The sequence below is a fragment of the Oncorhynchus tshawytscha genome, linkage group LG09 (assembly GCF_018296145.1).
Source record: "Oncorhynchus tshawytscha isolate Ot180627B linkage group LG09, Otsh_v2.0, whole genome shotgun sequence".
Taxonomy (NCBI): domain Eukaryota; kingdom Metazoa; phylum Chordata; class Actinopteri; order Salmoniformes; family Salmonidae; genus Oncorhynchus; species Oncorhynchus tshawytscha.
The window spans coordinates 27,828,277-27,848,135 of record NC_056437.1 but is presented as its reverse complement, the minus strand read 5'-3'; the positions used below and the strand labels follow the sequence as shown (position 1 = coordinate 27,848,135).

Sequence of the window (19,859 nt, the reverse complement as noted above, 5' to 3'; positions counted from 1 at the left end):
TTCTCCTAAACAAATATTATTTTTTGGAAAAACTGAACATTTGCTATCTAACAGAGTCTCCTCATTGAAAACATCTGAAGTTCTTCAAAGGTAAATGATTTTATTTGAATGCTTTTCTGGTTTTTGTGAAAATGTTTCCTGCTGAATTGCTAACGCTAAATGCTACGCTAGCTATGAATAGCTATGAATACTGTTACACAAATGCTTGTTTTCCTATGGTTGAGAAGCATATTTTGAAAATCTGAGATGACAGTGTTGTTAACGAAAGGCTAAGCTTGAGAGCTAGCATATTTATTTCATTTAATTTGCGATTTTCATGAATAGTTAACGTTGCATTATGGTAATGAGCTTGAGGCGGTATTCATGATCCCGGAACCGGGATGGCTAGACGCAAGAAGTTAAGGAAACCAATATGTAATTTTGTAATTTGGGTGAACTATACATTTTACGTAAAAAATAAATCACCTAATAGTAGGAACAGCACCATTTAGTGGTCAGAACAGGTGGGTCTAATCGGGTGGTCTAATCGGGTGGGTCTAATCCTGAATGCTGATTGGTTAAAACCGCACTCCAGCCAGTGTCTATTCCACAAATTACTACCAGCTAAATCTAGGATGTTAAAAAGCCTATTTCCTCTGTTCCTTCTAACTGTGCAACCCACTGTCTCATCAGCCCATCCAAACAATCTATAAACTTGATCTCCACTATAAAAAAGCATCAAGAGATTATCTCACATTTCTTTAGACTAAGATTTAGTTTTCAACAGTGGAGATTTGTATAAACCTTGCTGTCTGTCTCTCCGACATTTGCAACATTGTTTCAATATTCAAATTTGATCTCCTGCTGTCCCATAGTAATGAACGCGTCATGACGAGACAGACAGGCATTTCTCAGCCAGTCTAAATCATGAATCAGCTGGCATTTTTATGGATATATACAAAGAAATGTAAATTGAAAAAAGGTCAAATGAAATGAAGTGCAGATAATTTTGAGTCTGTCCAGCTTCAGTTTGAAGTGATTGTGTTAGCGGTCTTGTTAGCTAGTTCCTCTGAACAACAGTGTCCTGACGAGTGAGCACATTTTCTATGCCAGGTGAAATCGCGCCTCATTAGCTCATTGTTAAGGATGTATCCAAATAAATGTCACTGAAAACAGCTTAAACAAATGCAAATGCAGGTACTTTACTGTTATTCTGGCTGCACTTTTTGATGTGACTGTAAATTAGCCGTATTTGGCTAGCTAGCAAGCGAGGGATAAGAATGTTGCCAGCCAGTTTGGCAAAGGAACATTTTGAACAAGCAACTGGGTCGCACCCATAGATACAGAACAACAAGACTGAACGACTGGGTCGCGTTAGAGCGAACAACCAGCCAGCTCGGGTAGCAACCCTAGATTTGTGTCGGGACTATATCTTGTGGAAGGATGAAATAGTATGAATAAATTAATCAAAATAATCTTTTAAATGAAAATATGCCAATCATTATTTGAATATGTTGGCAGCCCACTGTATAAAAGTGATAATCCCCTCAAAGCCTGTGTTTGGAGGAACAATTGGCATGATTTGCCGGCCCTCAAATTCGTCTCGGGCCTAACAACCCCAGTGCCAATATATCCTCCAAACGCTGGCTTCTCAGGCATTATCACTTAATTATACAGTACCAGTCAAAAGTTTGGAAACACCTACTCATTCAAGGGTTGTAGAATAATAGTGAAAACATCAGAACTATGAAATAACACATATGGAGTCAAGTAGTAACCAAAAAAGTGTTTTATATTTTAAGTAGCCACCCTTTCCTTGATGACAACTTTGCAAACTCTTGGCATTCTCTCAACCAGCTTCATGAGGTAGTCACCTGGAATGCTTTCCCAACAGTCTTGAAGGAGTTCCCACATATGCTGAGTACTTGCTGGCTGCTTTTCCTTCACTCTGCGGTCCAACTCATCCCAAACCATCGCAATGGGTTGTGGTCGGGTGATTATGGAGGCCAGGTAATCTGATGCAGCACTCCATCACTCTCCTTCTTGGTCAAATAGCTCTTACAGAGCCTGGAGGTGTGTTTTGGGTCATTGTCCTGTTGAAAAACAAATGACAGTCCTACTAAGCGCAAAACAGATGGGATGGTGTATCGCTATAGAATGTTGTGGTAGCCATGGAGGTTAAATGTGCTTTGAATTCTAAACAAATCACTGACAGTGTCACCAGCAAAGCACCCTCACACCTCCTCCTCCATGCTTCACAGTGGGAACCACACATGCAGAGATCATCCGTTCACCGACTCTGTGTCTCACAGAGACACGGTGGTTGGATACAAAAATCTCAAATTTGGACGCATCAGACCAAAAGGACAGATTTACAATGGTCTAATGTCCATTGCTCGTGTTCCTTGTCCAAGCAAGTCTCTTCTTATTGGTGTCCTTTAGTAGTGGTTTCTTTGCAGAAATTCGACCATGAAGGCCTGATTCAAGCAGTCTTTTCTGAACAGTTGATGTGTCTGTTACTTATTTGCATTTATTTGGGCTGCAATCTGAGGTGCAGGTAACTCTGTGTCTTCCTTTCCTGTAGCAGTCCTCATGAGAGCCAGTTTCACCATAGTGCTTGATGGGACTGTACTTTTGCGACTGTACTTGAAGAAACGTGAAAAGTTGTTGAAATTTTCCGCAATGACTGAACTTCATGTCTTAAAGTAATGATGTACTGTTGTATCTCTTTGCTTATTTGAACTGTTCTTGCTATAATATGGACTTGGTCTTTTACCAAATAGGGCTATCTTCTGTATACCACCCCTACCTTGTCACAACACAACTGATTGGCTCAAATGCATTACGAAGGAAAGAAATTCCACAAAATAACTTTGAACATGGCACTCTTGTTAATTGAAATGCATTCCAGGTGACTACCTCATGAAGCTGGTTGAGAAAATGCCAAGCGTGTGCAAAGCTGTCATCAAGACAAAGGGTGGCTACTTTGAAAAATCTCAAATATAAAATATATTTTGATTTGTTTAACACTTGTTTTGGTTACTATATGATTCCATATGTGTTATTTCATAGTGTTGATGTCTTCACTATTATTCTACAATGTAGAAAATAGTAAAAATAAAGAAAAACCCAGGTATGAGTAGGTGTGTCCAAACTTTTGACTGGTTCTGTACAACAGGTGGGTCTAATCTTGAATGCGGATTGGTTAAACCTGCATTCCAGCTGGTGTCTAAGTTACCACCAGCTAAATATTTGATGTTAAAATGCATATTTACTCTGTTCCACCTGACTGCACAATCCACTGTCTCATCAGCCCAGCCAAGCAATTTATAAACTTGATCTCCACTATAAAAAGCAGCTACACATTGTCTCACATTTCTTTTAGACTAACATTTAGTTTTCAACAGTGGAGATTTGAAAAACCTTGCTGTCTCTGTCACGCCCTGATCTGTTTCATCTGTCCCTGTCATTGCCTCCACCCCCTCCAGGTGTCGCTTATTTTCCTCAGTGTATTATCCTTGTTTTTCCTGTCTCTCTGTGCCAGTTCATCTGGTATGTTTAGTGAAGTCAACCAGTGTGTTTTTCCTCGTACTCCTTTTCTATTCTCATTTGCTAGTCTTCCCGGTTCTGACCACTGCCTGACTCTGGACTACTTTCCTGCCTTCCTGATCATCCTGCCTGCCCTAACCTTGAATCTGCCTGCCCTTCGGTACCTATTGGATTCTGAACTGGTTTTGACCTTTTGCCTGTACACAACCTTTTGCCTGTTCTCTTACCTACCCCTTTTTGGATTAATAAACATTGTAAGACTCCAACCATCTGGGTCTCGCCTTGTGCATTGATAGTCTCTCCGAAATCATGAATCAGCTGGCATTATTTTATGGATATATACAAAGAAATATCAATTGAAAAAAGGTAAAACAAAACAAAGTGCAGCTAGTTTGCAGTCTTTCCATCTTCAGTTTGAAGTGATTGAGTTAGCTGTGTTGTTGGCTAGCTCCTCTGAACAACAGTGTTCAACAGTGAAGAGGAACTCCAGGATGCAGTTGACAGTTCCTCTGTCAAGTGTCTGTTCTTTTGCCCATCTTAATCTTTTCTTTTTATTGGCCAGTCTGAGATATGGCTTTTTCTTTGCAACTCTGCCTAGAAGGCCAGCATCCCGGGGTCGCCTCTTCACTGTTGACGTTGAGACTGGTGTTTTGCGGGTACTATTTAATGAAGCTGCCAGTTGAGGACTTGTGAGGTGTCTGTTTCTCAAACTAGACACTCTAATGTACTTGTCCTCTTGCTCAGTTGTGCACTGGGGCCTCCCACTCCTCTTTCTATTTTGGTTAGAGCCATTTTGCGCTGTTCTCTGAAGGGAGTAGTACACAGCGTTGTACAAGATCTTTGGTTTCTGGGCAATTTCTCGCATGGAATAGCCTTCATTTCTCAGAACAAGAATAGACTGATGAGTTTCAGAAGAAAGTCCTTTGTTTCTGGCCATTCTGAGCCTGTAATCAAACCCACAGATGCTGATGCTTCAGAGACTCATCTAGTCTAAAAAGGCCAGTTTTATTTCTTCTTTAATCAGGACAACAGTTTTCAGCTGTGCTAACATAATTGCAAAAGGGTTTTCTAATGATCAATTAGCCTTTTAAAATTATAAAATTGGATTAGCTAAGACAACGTGCCATTGGAACACAGGAGTGATGGTTGCTGATAATGGGCCTCTGTACACCTATGTAGATATTCCATTAAAAAAAACTGCCAGCTACAATAGTCATTTACAACATTAACAATGTCTACACTGTATTTCTGATCAATTTGATGTTACTTTAATGGCCAAAAAAATTGCTTTTCTTTCAAAAACAAGGACATTTCTAAGTGGCCCCAAACCTTTGTACGGTAGTGTAGGACTATAAATAAATTATATGTAGAATGTATTTTAAAAATGTAGTTCTCCATGATAGGACAATAAATAAATGAGGTGTATCATTTATTTTTAAATGCTGTTCCACCATGATAGGATAATAAATAAGATGTATAATTCATTATAAAATGTATATCCCTCATCTGCACAGAATTGAAAGCTCTCTCACGACACCTGTTCACAGACATACATTGGTTCTGGGATATGCAACCATTTCCTTTCTCACTCATTTAATGCCACACTTTCCTAAACACCAAAAAACACACACCATCCATCTCAATACATCCACACATACCCACATACTGAGCCTTCTGTCTGCTGTGTTTTTATCTCCACCATGTTGAATTAGTGCTTTTGTGTTCCAATTAGTTATATTTGAAGATAGATAGAAAAGCTATATGTTTTGTTGTATTATTACAATCCATACCAAGGCTAGTATTGTGTGCTTCATTTTTAGAATAGCCATGGAGTAGTCTTTGTGTCAATTGGTTATCAATATACATTTTATTGACTACGAGAGCTACGTGTTTCCCTTTCAATCTATTTTCCTTGAAAATTGGATACAGACCTTTGCGCCGTTCTGCAATGTCCTTCGGGAACTGGTCATTTATGCCTATTTTCATGCCAACACATCTTTTACCCAGGCTTTTAACCAATATTTTATCTTTAAAGAAAGCAAATTTGGCAAAGATTGGGCGTTCATACCTCTGCCCTCTCTGTCCGAAGCGGTGTACACTTTTGAGTTGGATTTTGTCAATAGCTTTGTGTGGGATCTGAAGCGCTGTAAGGAGGAACTCTAACTACATACAAGTATTCAGGAACCTCTCCTTCTTTGTCTTGGATACATGTAAGTACCAGATTATCTCTTATGGATTTAGTCTGTATGTCAAGTAAGGCTTCTCTCAGAACAATGTTCTCCTTTTAAAGTTCATTAACTTGTTTGTGTCTTTCTCCAATGTCACAGATATTTCATCACTCATCTCGAGGCTTGCCTTCAACTCTTTTATATCCTTACTGACTAGTCTGTGTCTGTAGAAGAGTCACGTTTTCGTTTTGAGATAGGTTCCCCTGTCTTATTCTCCATCATGTTTGGGTGTTGCTGTTTTTGTAATATTTGTCAATAAATTTCTCTAGTCTTATCATTTGTTTTGTTATCCAGATTGAAGGTTATTACCCACCAGATTGTGAAGTACTAATATTAGGTCTAACTTACCGATTTTGAATATTACATTTTTATCTTGAGGTGATCTACATTGCTGTGTTCAGTCCACCATCTTGCCATCCCATTCCTCGTGTCTTACTCATTATTAGAAAAAAGCTTTGTCCAAATCAGATATTAGGTACTATTTTTATTGAATATTTATATGGGGCCTATACATTAAAATGGCCAATTTGGGTAAAAATCAATTAGCTTAATTTCTCCGAGATATATTTCAACAAAATAATGTGGCCAGAATGCTAATCTTATCTGGTTCTAACTACATAAATGATTCAAGAACAATCTGAGATGGTGGGTGTCATGGCTCGCTGAAATGACATTGAACAAACCAGGGGTGAGTCAGTTATTGGGACTGTGTGTGATGCAGGGACTGTGTGTTATCACTTGATAATGTAGGAGTGGGCAATACATTTGTCTCAAGGGCCACATCGGGATTTAAAAATTCAGCAACGGGCCGCAAAGATTTTTTGGGGGAACAATTTGTTCGTCAAAAGCAATTTGTGGGCTAGAAAAAGGGCAGTTATTTGAAAATGTAGAGGTCCATTATAATTTCTACATACTTTTTAATCTATTTTTAGATGTTCAAGAATGGCCTGGAGTGTTTTTTTTACCCAAAATAATATCCCCCCCCATTTATGTTATTATTATTATAATTGTAGATTTTTTTACTCAAACGTCCTCCGGATACATAACGCAAGCACATTCAATTTGGTCCGTGGGGCCGTATGTTGCCCACCCATGTGATAAGGGCATTACTCTGGTGCCTACGGGGCCTGGGATCCCTGGTATTGTGTATTGGAGGAGCAGCAAAATTCATTTCCATTGCTGCCATACTGTACTGTGTGGTCTAACTAAGCTCCACCCAGCCCAGACGATAAGGCTGAGGGAGAGATTGAGGGAGAAAGGGAGGGGGAGAGAGGAGGGGCGGGCACATAGCTGGAATTAATAGCGTCTCATCACTGGAGCCAAAAAAATCATGCCCGGGCTGAAGCCAGTCTAAATGATGTGCCCACATTGCTCTGAGCCTAATTTGGCTCTTACACATGTTCACTGTAGAGAGGAGACTGCAGACAGGAATTTCAACCCCGACAAAAAGGAGAGACACTCTGTTTGAACTTCAAAGCCGCCGCTGTTTGAGAACAGAAAATGAATGGGATCATCATTGGTGGACAAACCAATTTCAAGGACTTTCCATTGACAAGACAGAAGCACATTGAACCTCTGCTAATATCTGTCAATATTCAGACCCTGAATCATAATACTTCTCAGGTTCAGAAAAGGGCTGGTTGCTGAATGCATATACAGTGCCTTCAGAAAGTATTCATAGCCTTAGACTTATTACACATTTTACAGCCTGAATTCAAAATGGATATAAAAAAAGTGTATCTTGCTCATATACACAATTCCCCTTAATGAGAAAGTGAAAACATGTTTTTAGAAATGTTAGCAAATTTATTGAAAAAGAAATAGAGAAATATTTAATTTACGTAAGTAAGTCACCCCCCTGAGTCCAATCATATTAGAATCACCTTCGGCAGTGATTACAGCTGTGAGTCTTTCTGGTTAAGTCTCTAAGAGCTTTGTACACCTGGATTGTACAATATTAGCACATTGTTCTTTTTTAAATTCTTAAAGCTCTGTCAAGTTGGTTGTAGATCATTGCTAGACAGCTATGTTAAAGTCTTGCCACAGATTTTAATGCCGATTTAAGGCCAAACTGTAACTAGGCCACTCAGGAACATTCTACGTGTATAATTGGGTCTTGTGTTTTAGATTATTGTCCTGTTGAAATGTGAACTTGACTCCAAGTGTCTGTTGGAAAGCAGACTGAATCAGGTTTTCCTCTAGGATTTTGCCTGTCCTTGGCTCTATTCCATTTCTTTTTATCCTTCAAAAACTCCCTAGTCTTTGCCGATGACCAGTATACCCATAACATGATGCAGCCACCACCATGCTTGTAAATATGAATAATGGTACTCGGTGATGTGTTTTGTTGGATTTTCCCTAAGCATAATGCTTTGTATTCAGTAAATAAAGTAAATTTCTTTGCCACATTTCTTCGCAGTTTTACTTTACTGCCTCATTGCAAACATTATGCATGTTTTGGAATATTTGGATTCTGGTACAGGCTTCCTTCTTGTCACTGTCATTTAGGTTAGTACTGTGAAGAAACTACAATGTTGTTGATACATCCTAAGTTTTCTCCTATCACAGTCATTAAACTCTGTAACTGTTTTAAAGTCAACATTGGCCTCTTGGTGCAATCCCTGAGCGGTTTCCTTCATCTCCGTCAACTGAGTTAGGAAGGACGAGTTAGGAAGGACGCCGGCATCTTTTACTAAGGGATGTTCAATGTCTGCTTTTTAAAAAACGTTTACCTATCTACCAATAGGTGCCATTCTTTCTGAGGCATTGGAAAACCTACCTGGTCTTTGTGGTTGAATCTGTTTGAAATTCACTGCTCGACTGAGGGACCTTAGAAATCATTTTATGTGTGGGGTACAGAGATGAGGTACTCATTCAAAAATCATGTTAAACACTATTATTGCACACAGAGTGAGTCCATGCAATAAAGAGGTTGAATACTTATTGACTGAAGACATTTCAGCTTTTCATTTGTAATAATTTGTAAAAAATAAAAAATATATAATTCAACTTTTACATTATGGGGTACTGTGTGTAGGCCAGTGACACAAAGTCTGTAACACAACAAAATGTGGAAAAAGTCAAGGGGTGTGAATACTTTCTGAAAGCACTGTAAATAGCTGTGTCCTTTTAAATCTCACACTTCACAAAATACAATAGATTCAGCAAAATTTCAAATTGAAAGCAATAAGGTAGCCCCGATTTTTTTTAGGATTATAGACTAATTGCTATATTAAGGTAATGATGATGCTGTACCTCTGGGGTTGTTGAGGGAGGCCTCGGTGGCTTTGCCCCTGTCTCCACAGTGGCCCTGGTCGAAGGGGGTGCACTGGTCCCCCGTCCCTGCCACCACCTCCATGTTCTTGGCCAGGTCCTTCGGCTCTGTGAGGGTCCTGAGTCTGTAGACCCTCCTGCTGCTGGTGTCAGACAGGTAAAGAAGCTCCCTTACTGGGTCCATGGCCAGGTAGTACTTATGGGCTGGGCTGGTGCTGAAAAGAACAGACTTGTGAGCAAAATGTTACCCAGTCACTTAGGTCTAAAGTACCAAAAACATGAACAATGTACTGTTTGTATGAAATACACATATACAGTACTGAGCAATCTTCAAAGAGCTGGCTTTTATCACTAAACACCAATTCAGTTGCCTCCGAAAGACTTTCATATTAAATGGTTGCTCAAGAGGAACCACGTCATCAGCTCCGACATTAAAATCTCGCTGACGTGAAACAAACATCTGCCAACCACAGACAGACTCCATCTTTTCATCAGAAGTTATTATTAAAATCCTTACAGTGCTAATTCTGACAGCTGTATCACCTTTACAGTTGATTCACTGCAACTGAAAGGGGACTGAAATCCTGACAAAATGATGGAGGCAACCTAAGTGCCTGTGTAATATGAGCCCTGACAGAGTGTAAGAGCTATGTGTGATGGCGTGCTTCCTTGTGAACTCTCTGTAAATATTAAGCTATGATTATAGATGCTGATTCGGAGAGGAACATTACTCATCTCAGGCTTTAGCTGAATGTGCCATCCCATACAAGCAAGCAGTGAAGAAAAAAGCACAGCTAGTTCAGTGATTTTTTTTTTACAGGCTTTGATTGCGAAAGAATCAATTGCGAACATGACAGCTGCTTGAAAAGATGAATCATATCTCTGGGAGAGATGAGAGCCTGTTCGTTCGGGGGAGAGAGTATGAGAAGCCTATCCCAACACAACAGTGTTACACTGGCCTTCAGCGGGGCGCTCTCCCATCTAAACACACATGAAAGGCTGGGGCTTGTCTATGATAAGAGGCACCCTTTAAAGACCTCGCCTCGTTTGTATTTTTCTCCAAAGTATTTCTCTCCATTTCTGATCCCTGCTACTTTTAAATCCAGGTCAATACACTTCCATATTGACTGACTCTCCTCGCTTCTAATCCTGTATTCTGTAACCAAATGAGAACGTCTTCTTTCATCCATGAAAGGGAGGCTGGCGGTTTGCAACTGAAGCACCGCTCTCTTCATGCAGCACTGTCATAAAAACAGTTTTGAGGAAAATACATTATGAATGAATATGGTATTGAAAACGTACCTGTGCCTGATATCTCGATTCCTAGCAGCGTTGTATTAAAGAGATAGAAAGACAGTATTAGTTCTTATCCTTGGAGAAATGTCTCTTCTTCGATCCATGATTACACTTATGAAAGCATTTCAATGAAACTTTTCTGTTCAGTTTGTTCGTATACTGTATGCACAATAAACAACTTATTTTCTAATCTTTTTCCATTTGATCTTGAAAATTGAACAATCATAACAACAACAGCAAAATATTTGGGCAACTAGCACTACAACAACTTTTATTATACTGTATATGTCAAATGCTTCAACCTCAAATAGTGCTTGTGATAATGTACAAATACATAAAAACGTAAAAACACTGAAAAACATATTTAAAGGTGCACTATGGAGAAATTGCTTTGCATTTCCCGGTTGCTAAAATTCGAATAGTTTGCCTAATTTCAGTTCATGTGACAAAACAAGCAAGTATAGTGCAGTGAATAATGTTACCATCTAAACCACTGTGAAATACATTTTCCATAACCAAAACTATTGTATTTTCAACCTTTTAGACCTGGTGTACAAAACAGAAAGTAAAAGGCGCAAAAACTAAACTTAAGAACAGGAAAAATAGAAATAGCGCACATAGAACAGATCTATCACTTCTTAGACTTGCTTTCAATGAGAATGGCATATCTATAACACATATTTGTGGACTTCAGGAAACAGCAGAGGGAACACCCCCCTATCCACATCGATGGAACAGTAGTGGAGAGGGTAGTAAGTTTTAAGTTCCTCGGCATACACATCACAGACAAACTGAATTGGTCCACTCACACAGACAGCATCGTGAAGAAGGCGCAGCAGCGCCTCTTCAACCTCAGGAGGCTGAAGAAATTTGGCTTGTCACCAAAAGCACTCACAAACTTCTACAGATGCACAATCGAGAGCATCCTGTCAGGCTGTATCACCGCCTGGTACGGCAACTGCTCCGCCCACAACCGTAAGGCTCTCCAGAGGGTAGTGAGGTCTGCACAACGCATCACCGGGGGCAAACTACCTGCCCTCCAGGACACCTACACCACCCGATGTCACAGGAAGGCCATAAAGATCATCAAGGACAACAACCACCTGAGCCACTGCCTGTTCACCCCGCTATCATCCAGAAGGTGAGGTCAGTACAGGTGCATCAAAGCTGGGACCGAGAGACTGAAAAACAGCTTCTATCTCAAGGCCATCAGACTGTTAAACAGCCACCACTAACATTGAGTGGCTGCTGCCAACACACTGACTCAACTCCAGCCACTTTAATAATGGGAATTGATGGGAATTGATGTAAAATATATCACTAGCCACTTTAAACAATGCTACTTAATATAATGTTTACATACCCTACATTATTTATCTCATATGTATACGTATATACTGTACTCTATATCATCTACTGCATCTTTATGTAATACATGTATCACTAGCCACTTTAAACTATGCCACTTTGTTTACATACTCATCTCATATGTATATACTGTACTCGATACCATCTACTGCATCTTGCCTGTGCCGCTCTGTACCATCACTCATTCATATATCTTTATGTACATATTCTTTATCCCTTAGCACTTGTGTGTATAAGGTAGTAGTTTTGGAATTGTTAGCTAGATTACTCGTTGGTTATTACTGCATTGTCGGAACTAGAAGCACAAGCATTTCGCTACACTCGCATTAACATCTGCTAACCATGTGTATGTGACAAATAACATTTGATTTGATTTATTTCCATGTGCATTTAGTTGGGTCACCCAAAAAGTTACATATTGCTGCTTTAACTGTTAGTCTTAAAGTGTCACCTCAGTTCTAGAATGCTAATAGCAAATCCGTTGGGTAGAATCCTTCTGATGAAGTTGAAGTCGCCAATGTAGATGCTGCCGTCGGAGCCACAAGTGATAGCGACAGGAGCGTAGAGCTTGCTGCCCAGGGCAGGCCCGTTACAGTTGGGGCAGGGGATGGTGCGCACGTTCCCCGTCCCCATCACTGTGTGGATGACTGGAGGTTGCTGGGAGATGAAAATGTTCTCTCCATTCCCTTTGTGTAGGACACCTGGAGTTTAAGGACAACTAGCAATTATAATCCAATCCAGAGGAATGACTAGTCTATATCAAGTAATTTGAAATGGAAGTTAAAAAAAAAGATAGTTTGGCAAGAATGTCTTCACAATATTCTTACTGGATAACCAGGTATGAAATAGTGTCAGGTCAGGTAGGCTTAGGGTAAAGTACTGTTGAATGGAATTGTGATACAGAGAAACAGAAAGAGCCCTCACCGCTTTGGAGGTTAAGGATGTGGTGCTTGTCCAGGGACCAGCCCCCTAGGTTGGAGGCAATCATCTCAAAGCCCTGCAGCTGAGCCATCCTTCTCTCCCACACAATGTAGTCAGCACATGACTCATACTCATAGCCTACAGAGACTGGAACACAATAGACCACTAGGCCGTTAATGTGACGCCGCCAATGCATTCATTATGCTGTTGTTATTGCATTTACAAAGAGACATTCCTGGAACACAACAACCCCTAATGCTTTTGTGATGGTGCGGCTAGCTCCTGCACAGTGTACAATTGCTTGAATCTGGAGTTGCTGTGGTCAAGGCAGAGGCTGGAACGATTCAGCACGGTGGTTATAGCGGAGCCTGGATGTGTGCTAACAATCTGCGAGTCTCCGGAGCCTTTTTAATGCATCACTGATACCATCATGCTCTGCTGCATCCACCCAGTATGTGTACATGCTCACACAATTTTTGTCACTCTGTCTTGCTGTCTCTCTCTCTTCCTCTCTCACCCACACAAACACATGCGAAGGAAGCACACGCAAACACACACACACAACAAGCAGGATATAGTCAGTTACACAGAGTAGCTACAGGCTCCTGCCTGTCTCACCATGATAGATCAGCCTGTTACTATCGGCAATGGAGAGAGAGATGGTGAGGAGGAAGGAGGGAGAGAAAGCATGAGAGAGAGAGAGCTCAATTCCCACTGGTACATAAAGATAAATGAATAAATTAGAGCCTGTCTCATTTCCTTATCTCTTCCTTTGGTTTCATGTGGATGAAAATATGTTTGCCCCATAACAAAATGTGTGTTTTGAATTTGAATTTAGTTTGGATGTTGTTCCTAATTGTGTCATGTGTTCGGTCCGTAACATCTCCAGGACTTCCTATTTATATCACAGACTATTAACCACAGTGCATCATATCCACCATCAAGGAGCTGAATACACACAAATTAAATTGTGCATTCAGTTAGAAAGGATTCCAACGCATGCACACCAGCCAGGCAATCAAGAAACACTCTGCTATCTGATAGTAATACATGGAGCAATCAAGAGACAAATCCTCATAGTGTGAAGGAGATAAGAGTGCCCAGCTAGCACATGACATTCTGAGAACCATATGTTTCTTAGAGCTTGGTGAACATCTTACGGTTATTTTGCATACAACTTTCCTACAATATTCTGGGAATGGAGCAGGATAGTTGCTTGGCTTGGGAACATTCTCAGCCCATTTAAGGAACTTGACAGAATAAAGTTATTTTCTTGGTATTTCATTACTTTAACAGAACATTTCCTAAAAGTCTAAACATGGTTACATTTAATTACATTTTTTAGTAATGTTCTATGAACGTTCTCCAACTGGTTTGACATTGGGAATGTTCTCAAGTAGTTCAGAGAAATTTCATGAAACAATGTTCTCCTGTGGGAATTTCAGTACTACAGCATAACGTTTTCGGCAGGTTTCCTCAAGTAAGTAATTCAAAAACCTCAAAATAACCTATAATTTCCAATCTCAAAACGGTAATAAAACCTACCAGGAAACATTTCAGGGAGCCATAGTAAAACGTTCTCAAAACCTCCCTACAACTAAACATTTTAGTTCCCAGAACAGGTGAAATGTTCACTTCCCGTTTTCAGAACATTTAAACTACTTTCAGATTTACCGGTCAGGAACCTTCCCAGAACCAACGGGCTACCAAAAACATACGTTCCCACAACTTCCAAGGAACCAAATGTGCTAGCTGGGTCTCTCCTGCTTTCTATTCCATTTAGATTTGTAACACTCTCCATTAAGAGCTGGTGCTCCCAATAGGCAGACGGCACACTAAATCAACCACTGATATAGAGCTTATATGTGGCCCTTCATAAATCTCTCAGGCTTTCATACTACTGACCATTAACACACTGACAATCTCTTTAGAGCTCTGTGTGATTGTATTATCTAAAGATAAAGTATAACAAAAGTAACATGCTGTTCTTCTGTTACACTGTTGAACATTATACTGTCTTTATAGATTTTTATATTCCATTGGCTACAGATTGTCTCTCGTAGTTACCCAATGGAGAATGCTTACTTGCTTTCATCCCTTGGGTGTAAATTGTCAAAGGAGTGAAATACAGCACATTATATTTGCCATATAGGGAATCTGAATGTATATGATTCAAGTGCTCCATACTGTCTTACCCAAAGCTTGGGCCAGGCCCAACACTTTTTGCCCATAGACATCAGTCTTGTTCCAGGCCAGGACATAGACCAGGTTGGGGGCAGCAGGGAACCACTTCTGGAAGAGGCGTCCCTCGATGGCGGAGGATACGTGCACCTTAACGAGGCCAGTGGGGATGATGGAGTGGGTTAAGATGATGCGTAACAGAGACTTGTAGCCAGGGGAGCGGGTGCTCAGGTAGCTGAGCTTTAAGAAACTGCCAGGGATGGTGATCTCCTCTTGGACAGCCTGAGAAGGAGGAGAAAGCATTTCACCTGCTGTTATTACATGCTATTGGTAACTAGGAGTTGGAAAGGCTTCAAAAGCACCAAGGATACCGACTGTACGTATAGAAAACTTTTACAACTTTTTCAGTAAAGAATTTTTGATCACTCAGTGTTTGTACTCGCTCCAAGATATACTTGCACGTACTGTATATTTCTTGAAAGCAAATCAAAAATAACGATACTTGACACTTTTTTAACTTTGAACATTCTTTGTAACACTATGCCCCTGGAATACAAAACAGCAACTATATATCCTATATCATTAGCAACGTACAGGAGGACATTTTAATTACTGCTGATGATCTAACCCCCACTCCCACCCTTCACTGCTCACAGATTCAATCATTCTGAACTGGGTCCTCATTAAAATCACTATCAGTTTCATTATCTTCCACAACATACTAGGACGTCTAGTCGTCTACACACTGCAAAACACAGTTCCAAAGAGGTAGGAATATCAGGGGGTTCGGGGGAGAAAATAGCAAGCAGATGGCAGCTCTGTGAATAAAGCGCCCCGGCAACTGATTAGTGTGAGATTCTAAGATGATTCACAGGTACAATATGAGCCTGCTGAAAATTTGACATGGTGCGGGAAGAACGCAAAAAAAATACATTTCAATATCCTACTAAAGAAAAATTCTAGGAATTGGAATAAAAACAACAATTTTTCACTTACACCTGGAAGTCATCATAACATGATATTCCGAGTAGAGTATATGTTGTAATTGAAAGCTGAGTGAGTACCACTGGGACTTAATACTGTATATTACCATATATATTATGTTTATTACTGGCTGGTGAGTGGGCAGTCTACTGTACCTGCAGCTCAGGGATGGCTGGGCCTCGCTCCTCACAGGTGCTGGCGAAACGGGTGAGAGGGGAGGGGAGGACGATTGGGTAGGGACTGACCAGGTTCTTCAGGTCACATACAGGGGGGCGAGACTCCACCCTCGCCATGGTGACCTTCTCTACAACCACAAACTGGTTCCATGGTAACCAGACGGTGCGTTTCTGCATGAGGAAGGGAGCCCTCTGGAAGATCAGGGAGACTGAGATTCCCCCTGCAGCCACCAGGTCAAAACTACAGGAACAGAATCGACACAAATCAGAGCAAGACTATCTCAGCATCATAAGCCAGTTTACTATAGTATCCACTAGTGGTGTAACGGACCGTAGTTGATCCGTGATCTGTACGGATCACCCCCCCACGATTCGGCACGAATGTGAACCGCGGATCAATTGCAAAGTTTAACCATCATAGTGTGAAATACTGTTCTACTGCCGCTGTTACTTTTTAAAGTAATAATTCTCTAAATCTCGATGCAGAGCTGCAGTGAAAAGATAAAAGACAACACAGATGCGTGCTCTGAAGCCTGAAGGTTGATTTGATAATTTTTTTAAAGCAGTTGTGTGTACTGTTCAAGTGAACGGGGCATGTTGAATCCCAACGAATCAAACTTGGCTGCTCGCGTTGCAAAAAAACAAAGAAGAAAGAGCAGTAACAGCCATGGCTAGCGGAGGAGCTGAAGAACTGGAAAAGCCTCCCGCATTTAAGTCTCATGTACGGGAGCATTTTGGCTTCCCTGTCAAATATGATGTCGGAAGAAGGGTGGTGGGCAACACCATTACGGTGTGTAGGCATTGTGCAACAAGAAAGCCGTATGATCATGGAAATACATCGAGCGTGGCCACACATTTAAAGCGTCATCACCCTGGTGTGTCAGTGACGGGAGCCAACTCAGCCAAGGGACAACAACTTCTCACAGCGGCATTTAAGCCCTTTGCTGCAGAATCCAATCCGGGTTAAAGACATCACAAAATCTATTGGGATGTTTATCACTGCAGACATGAGGCCATACTCTGCTGTGGAAAACAAAGGGTTTAAAAATATGGTGAAAGTGCTTGAGCCACGCTACAAAATCCCCTTGCGCACCCACTTCAGTATGAAGATCGTGTCAGATCTTTATGAACAGGAAAATATCAACATTGAGCACTGAAACTGCAGTGTCTGTCCATGATCCTACCTCTGAAAACAAAGTTTCTACAATCCATGACCTCAAGTGAGGAAGACAGCACCATCACTAGATATGTCAAGGCTGCCATTAGAGAGGACCTGAACCCCAGATACCCCCCTAATGTACAGGACTACCTTCATAGATCTACTCCACTGGATCCAAGGTTCAAGCCACAGAGCCGACAGGAGCAGACTCAGAGGCATCTCCTCCACAAAATAATTTGGCCATGAAGGAGCTTTTCGGGGAAACCTTTGCGAGCAAGGACACAGGCAAGATGTTTGCCAACACCATCAAAGAGGAGGTGTCATCGTACAAGGTAGCAAATGGCATTCCCAGTGGATGGTGATCCACTGGCATGGTGGAAAAGCAGTGTGTAAATACCCTCACATTTCCATGATGGCAAGACGCTACCTGGCTGTGTCTGGCACTTCAGTTCCTAGCGAGAGGGTGTTCTCCAAGGCAGGAGACATGGTGACTGCAAAGAGGTCTACCCTCTCCCCAGACAATGTAGACATCCTCATCTTATTGAAAAATAATTGGAAGTTATAAGCTCAGGTCTGCTTTGCATTCTTTCTTTACTTAAAAAAAATAATTATAATGTGGACACGGGCTATTTTTTCATTCACTATTGTTCAAAGGAAGAAAGTGTCATATTGCCTCATATTGCACTTTAATTCAATTGAGTATTGAATATTTTATTTTAATATTTCATTTAAACATCGAAAAGTTCCTTGCTTTAAGTGTTCTTTAAGTAATAAATGTAAAGAAAAGTTATATTTGTCTCCCTCTTTATTTTTGCTGATCCGAAAAATGATCCGATCCGTGACTCAAAACTGTGATCCATCCAAACCGTGAGTTTTGTGATCCGTTGCACCACTATTATCCACATACAATACTTGACCACTATCTACCTACCTCCCATCCTGGCGACTGACAGAGAAGCCAAATTCGGGGTACTGCTGGAAGCTGATGTTCACACCCACCAGTGGGGTCCCGTCTACTGCCACCACCTGCCCCCGGATCACTGACGCTCGGCTAGGAGAGACAAGGGTTTATTTCACTGGGTAAATACACTCTACTATAACAAGTTGAAGTGTTTTCCAGTTCAGTTGACAAATGCAAAAGTGCTATATCCATACACTGTGGTAGCCTACAAATAGCTACGTAGAATGGGACCTGTACTTCAGTGGCAATTATACACAGAACAAAACTATAAATGCAACATGCAACAATTTCAAAGATTTTACTGCATTACAGTTCATATAAGGCAGTGGTTCCCAAACTTTTTATAGTCCCGTACCCCTTCAAACATTCAACCTCCAGCTGCGTACCCCCTCTAGCACCAGGGTCAGCGCATTCTCAAATGTTCTTTTTTTCCCATCATTGTAAGCCTGCTACACACACACACTATACGATACATTTATTAAACATAAGAATGATTGTGAGTTTTTGTCACAACCCAGCTCGTGGGAAGTGACAAAGAGCTCTTATAGGACCAGGGCACAAACAATAATATAATAATAATCAATAATTTTGCTCTTTATTTAGCCATCTTATATACAAAACCTTATATGTTCATCAATAATTGTGAATAACTCACCACAGGTTAATGAGAAGGGTGTGCTTAAAATGATGCACAAAACTCTGCAATGTTGGGTTGTATTGGAGAGAGTTTCAGTCTTACATCATTTTCCACACACAGTCTGTGCCTGTATTTAGTTTTCATGCCAGTGAGGGCCGAGAATCCACTCTCACATAGGTATGTGGTTGCAAAGGGAATCAGCGTCTTAACAGTGCGATTTGCCAAGGCAGGATACTCTGAGCGCAGCCCTATCCAGAAATCTGGCAGTGGCTTCTGATTAAATTACATTTTCACAGACCCGCTTGTGCAATTTCGATGAGGCTCTCTTGTTCAGATATCTGTAAGTGGACTGGAGGCAGGGAATGAAAGGGAAAACGAATCCAGTTGTTTGTGTCGTCCGTTTCAGGAAAGTACCTGCGTAATTGCGCACCCAGCTCACTCAGGTGCTTTGCTATATCACATTTGACATTGTGTAAGCTTGAGTTAATTTGCACACAAAAAAATCATACAATGATGGAAAGACCTGTGTGTTGTCCTTGTTAATGCAGACAGAGAAGAGCTCCAAATTCTTAATCATAGACTCAATGTTGTCCCACAAATTGAATATAGTTGCGGAGAGTCCCTGTACTTAGATTCAGATCATTGAAGTGAGAAAAAACACCCAGATAGGCCAGTCGTGTGAGAAACTCATCATCATGCATGGAGTCAGACAAGTGAAAATTATGGTCAGCAAGAAAACTTTAAGCTCATCTCTCAAATAAAAAAAACGTGTCAATACTTGGCCCCTTGATAACCAACGCACTTCTATATGTTGTAAAAACATTACATGGTCGCTGCCCATATCATTGCATAACGCAGAAAATACACGAGAGTTCAGGGGCCTTGCTTTAACAAAGTTAACCATTTTCACTGTAGTGTCCAAAACGTCTTTTAAGCTGTCAGGCATTCCCTTGGCAGCAAGAGCCTTTTAGTGGATGCTGCAGTGTACCCAAGTGGCGTCGGGAGCAACTGCTTGCACGCTCATTACCACTCCACTATGTCTCCCTGTCATGGCTTTTGCGCCATTAGTACAGATACCAACACATCTTGAACACCAAAGTCCATTTGATGTCACAAAGCTGTCCAGTATTTTAAAAATATCCTCTCA

At 40.8% G+C, this 19,859-nt stretch overlaps 1 protein-coding gene across 1 annotated transcript in view; it reads right to left on the bottom strand.

Moving 5' to 3' along the window:
- Positions 1-19,859, bottom strand: part of tenm1 (teneurin transmembrane protein 1) — a 225,126-nt gene that overhangs the window by 41,243 nt on the left and 164,024 nt on the right. Inside the window, exons 16-22 of the mRNA XM_042326725.1 lie at positions 18,046-18,165; positions 15,935-16,196; positions 14,810-15,077; positions 12,618-12,761; positions 12,145-12,394; positions 10,332-10,352; positions 9,012-9,244 (exon numbers count right to left, since the gene is read on the bottom strand). Coding sequence (XP_042182659.1) covers positions 9,012-9,244; positions 10,332-10,352; positions 12,145-12,394; positions 12,618-12,761; positions 14,810-15,077; positions 15,935-16,196; positions 18,046-18,165 — 1,298 coding nt within the window. The remainder of the gene's footprint in view (positions 1-9,011; positions 9,245-10,331; positions 10,353-12,144; positions 12,395-12,617; positions 12,762-14,809; positions 15,078-15,934; positions 16,197-18,045; positions 18,166-19,859) is intronic.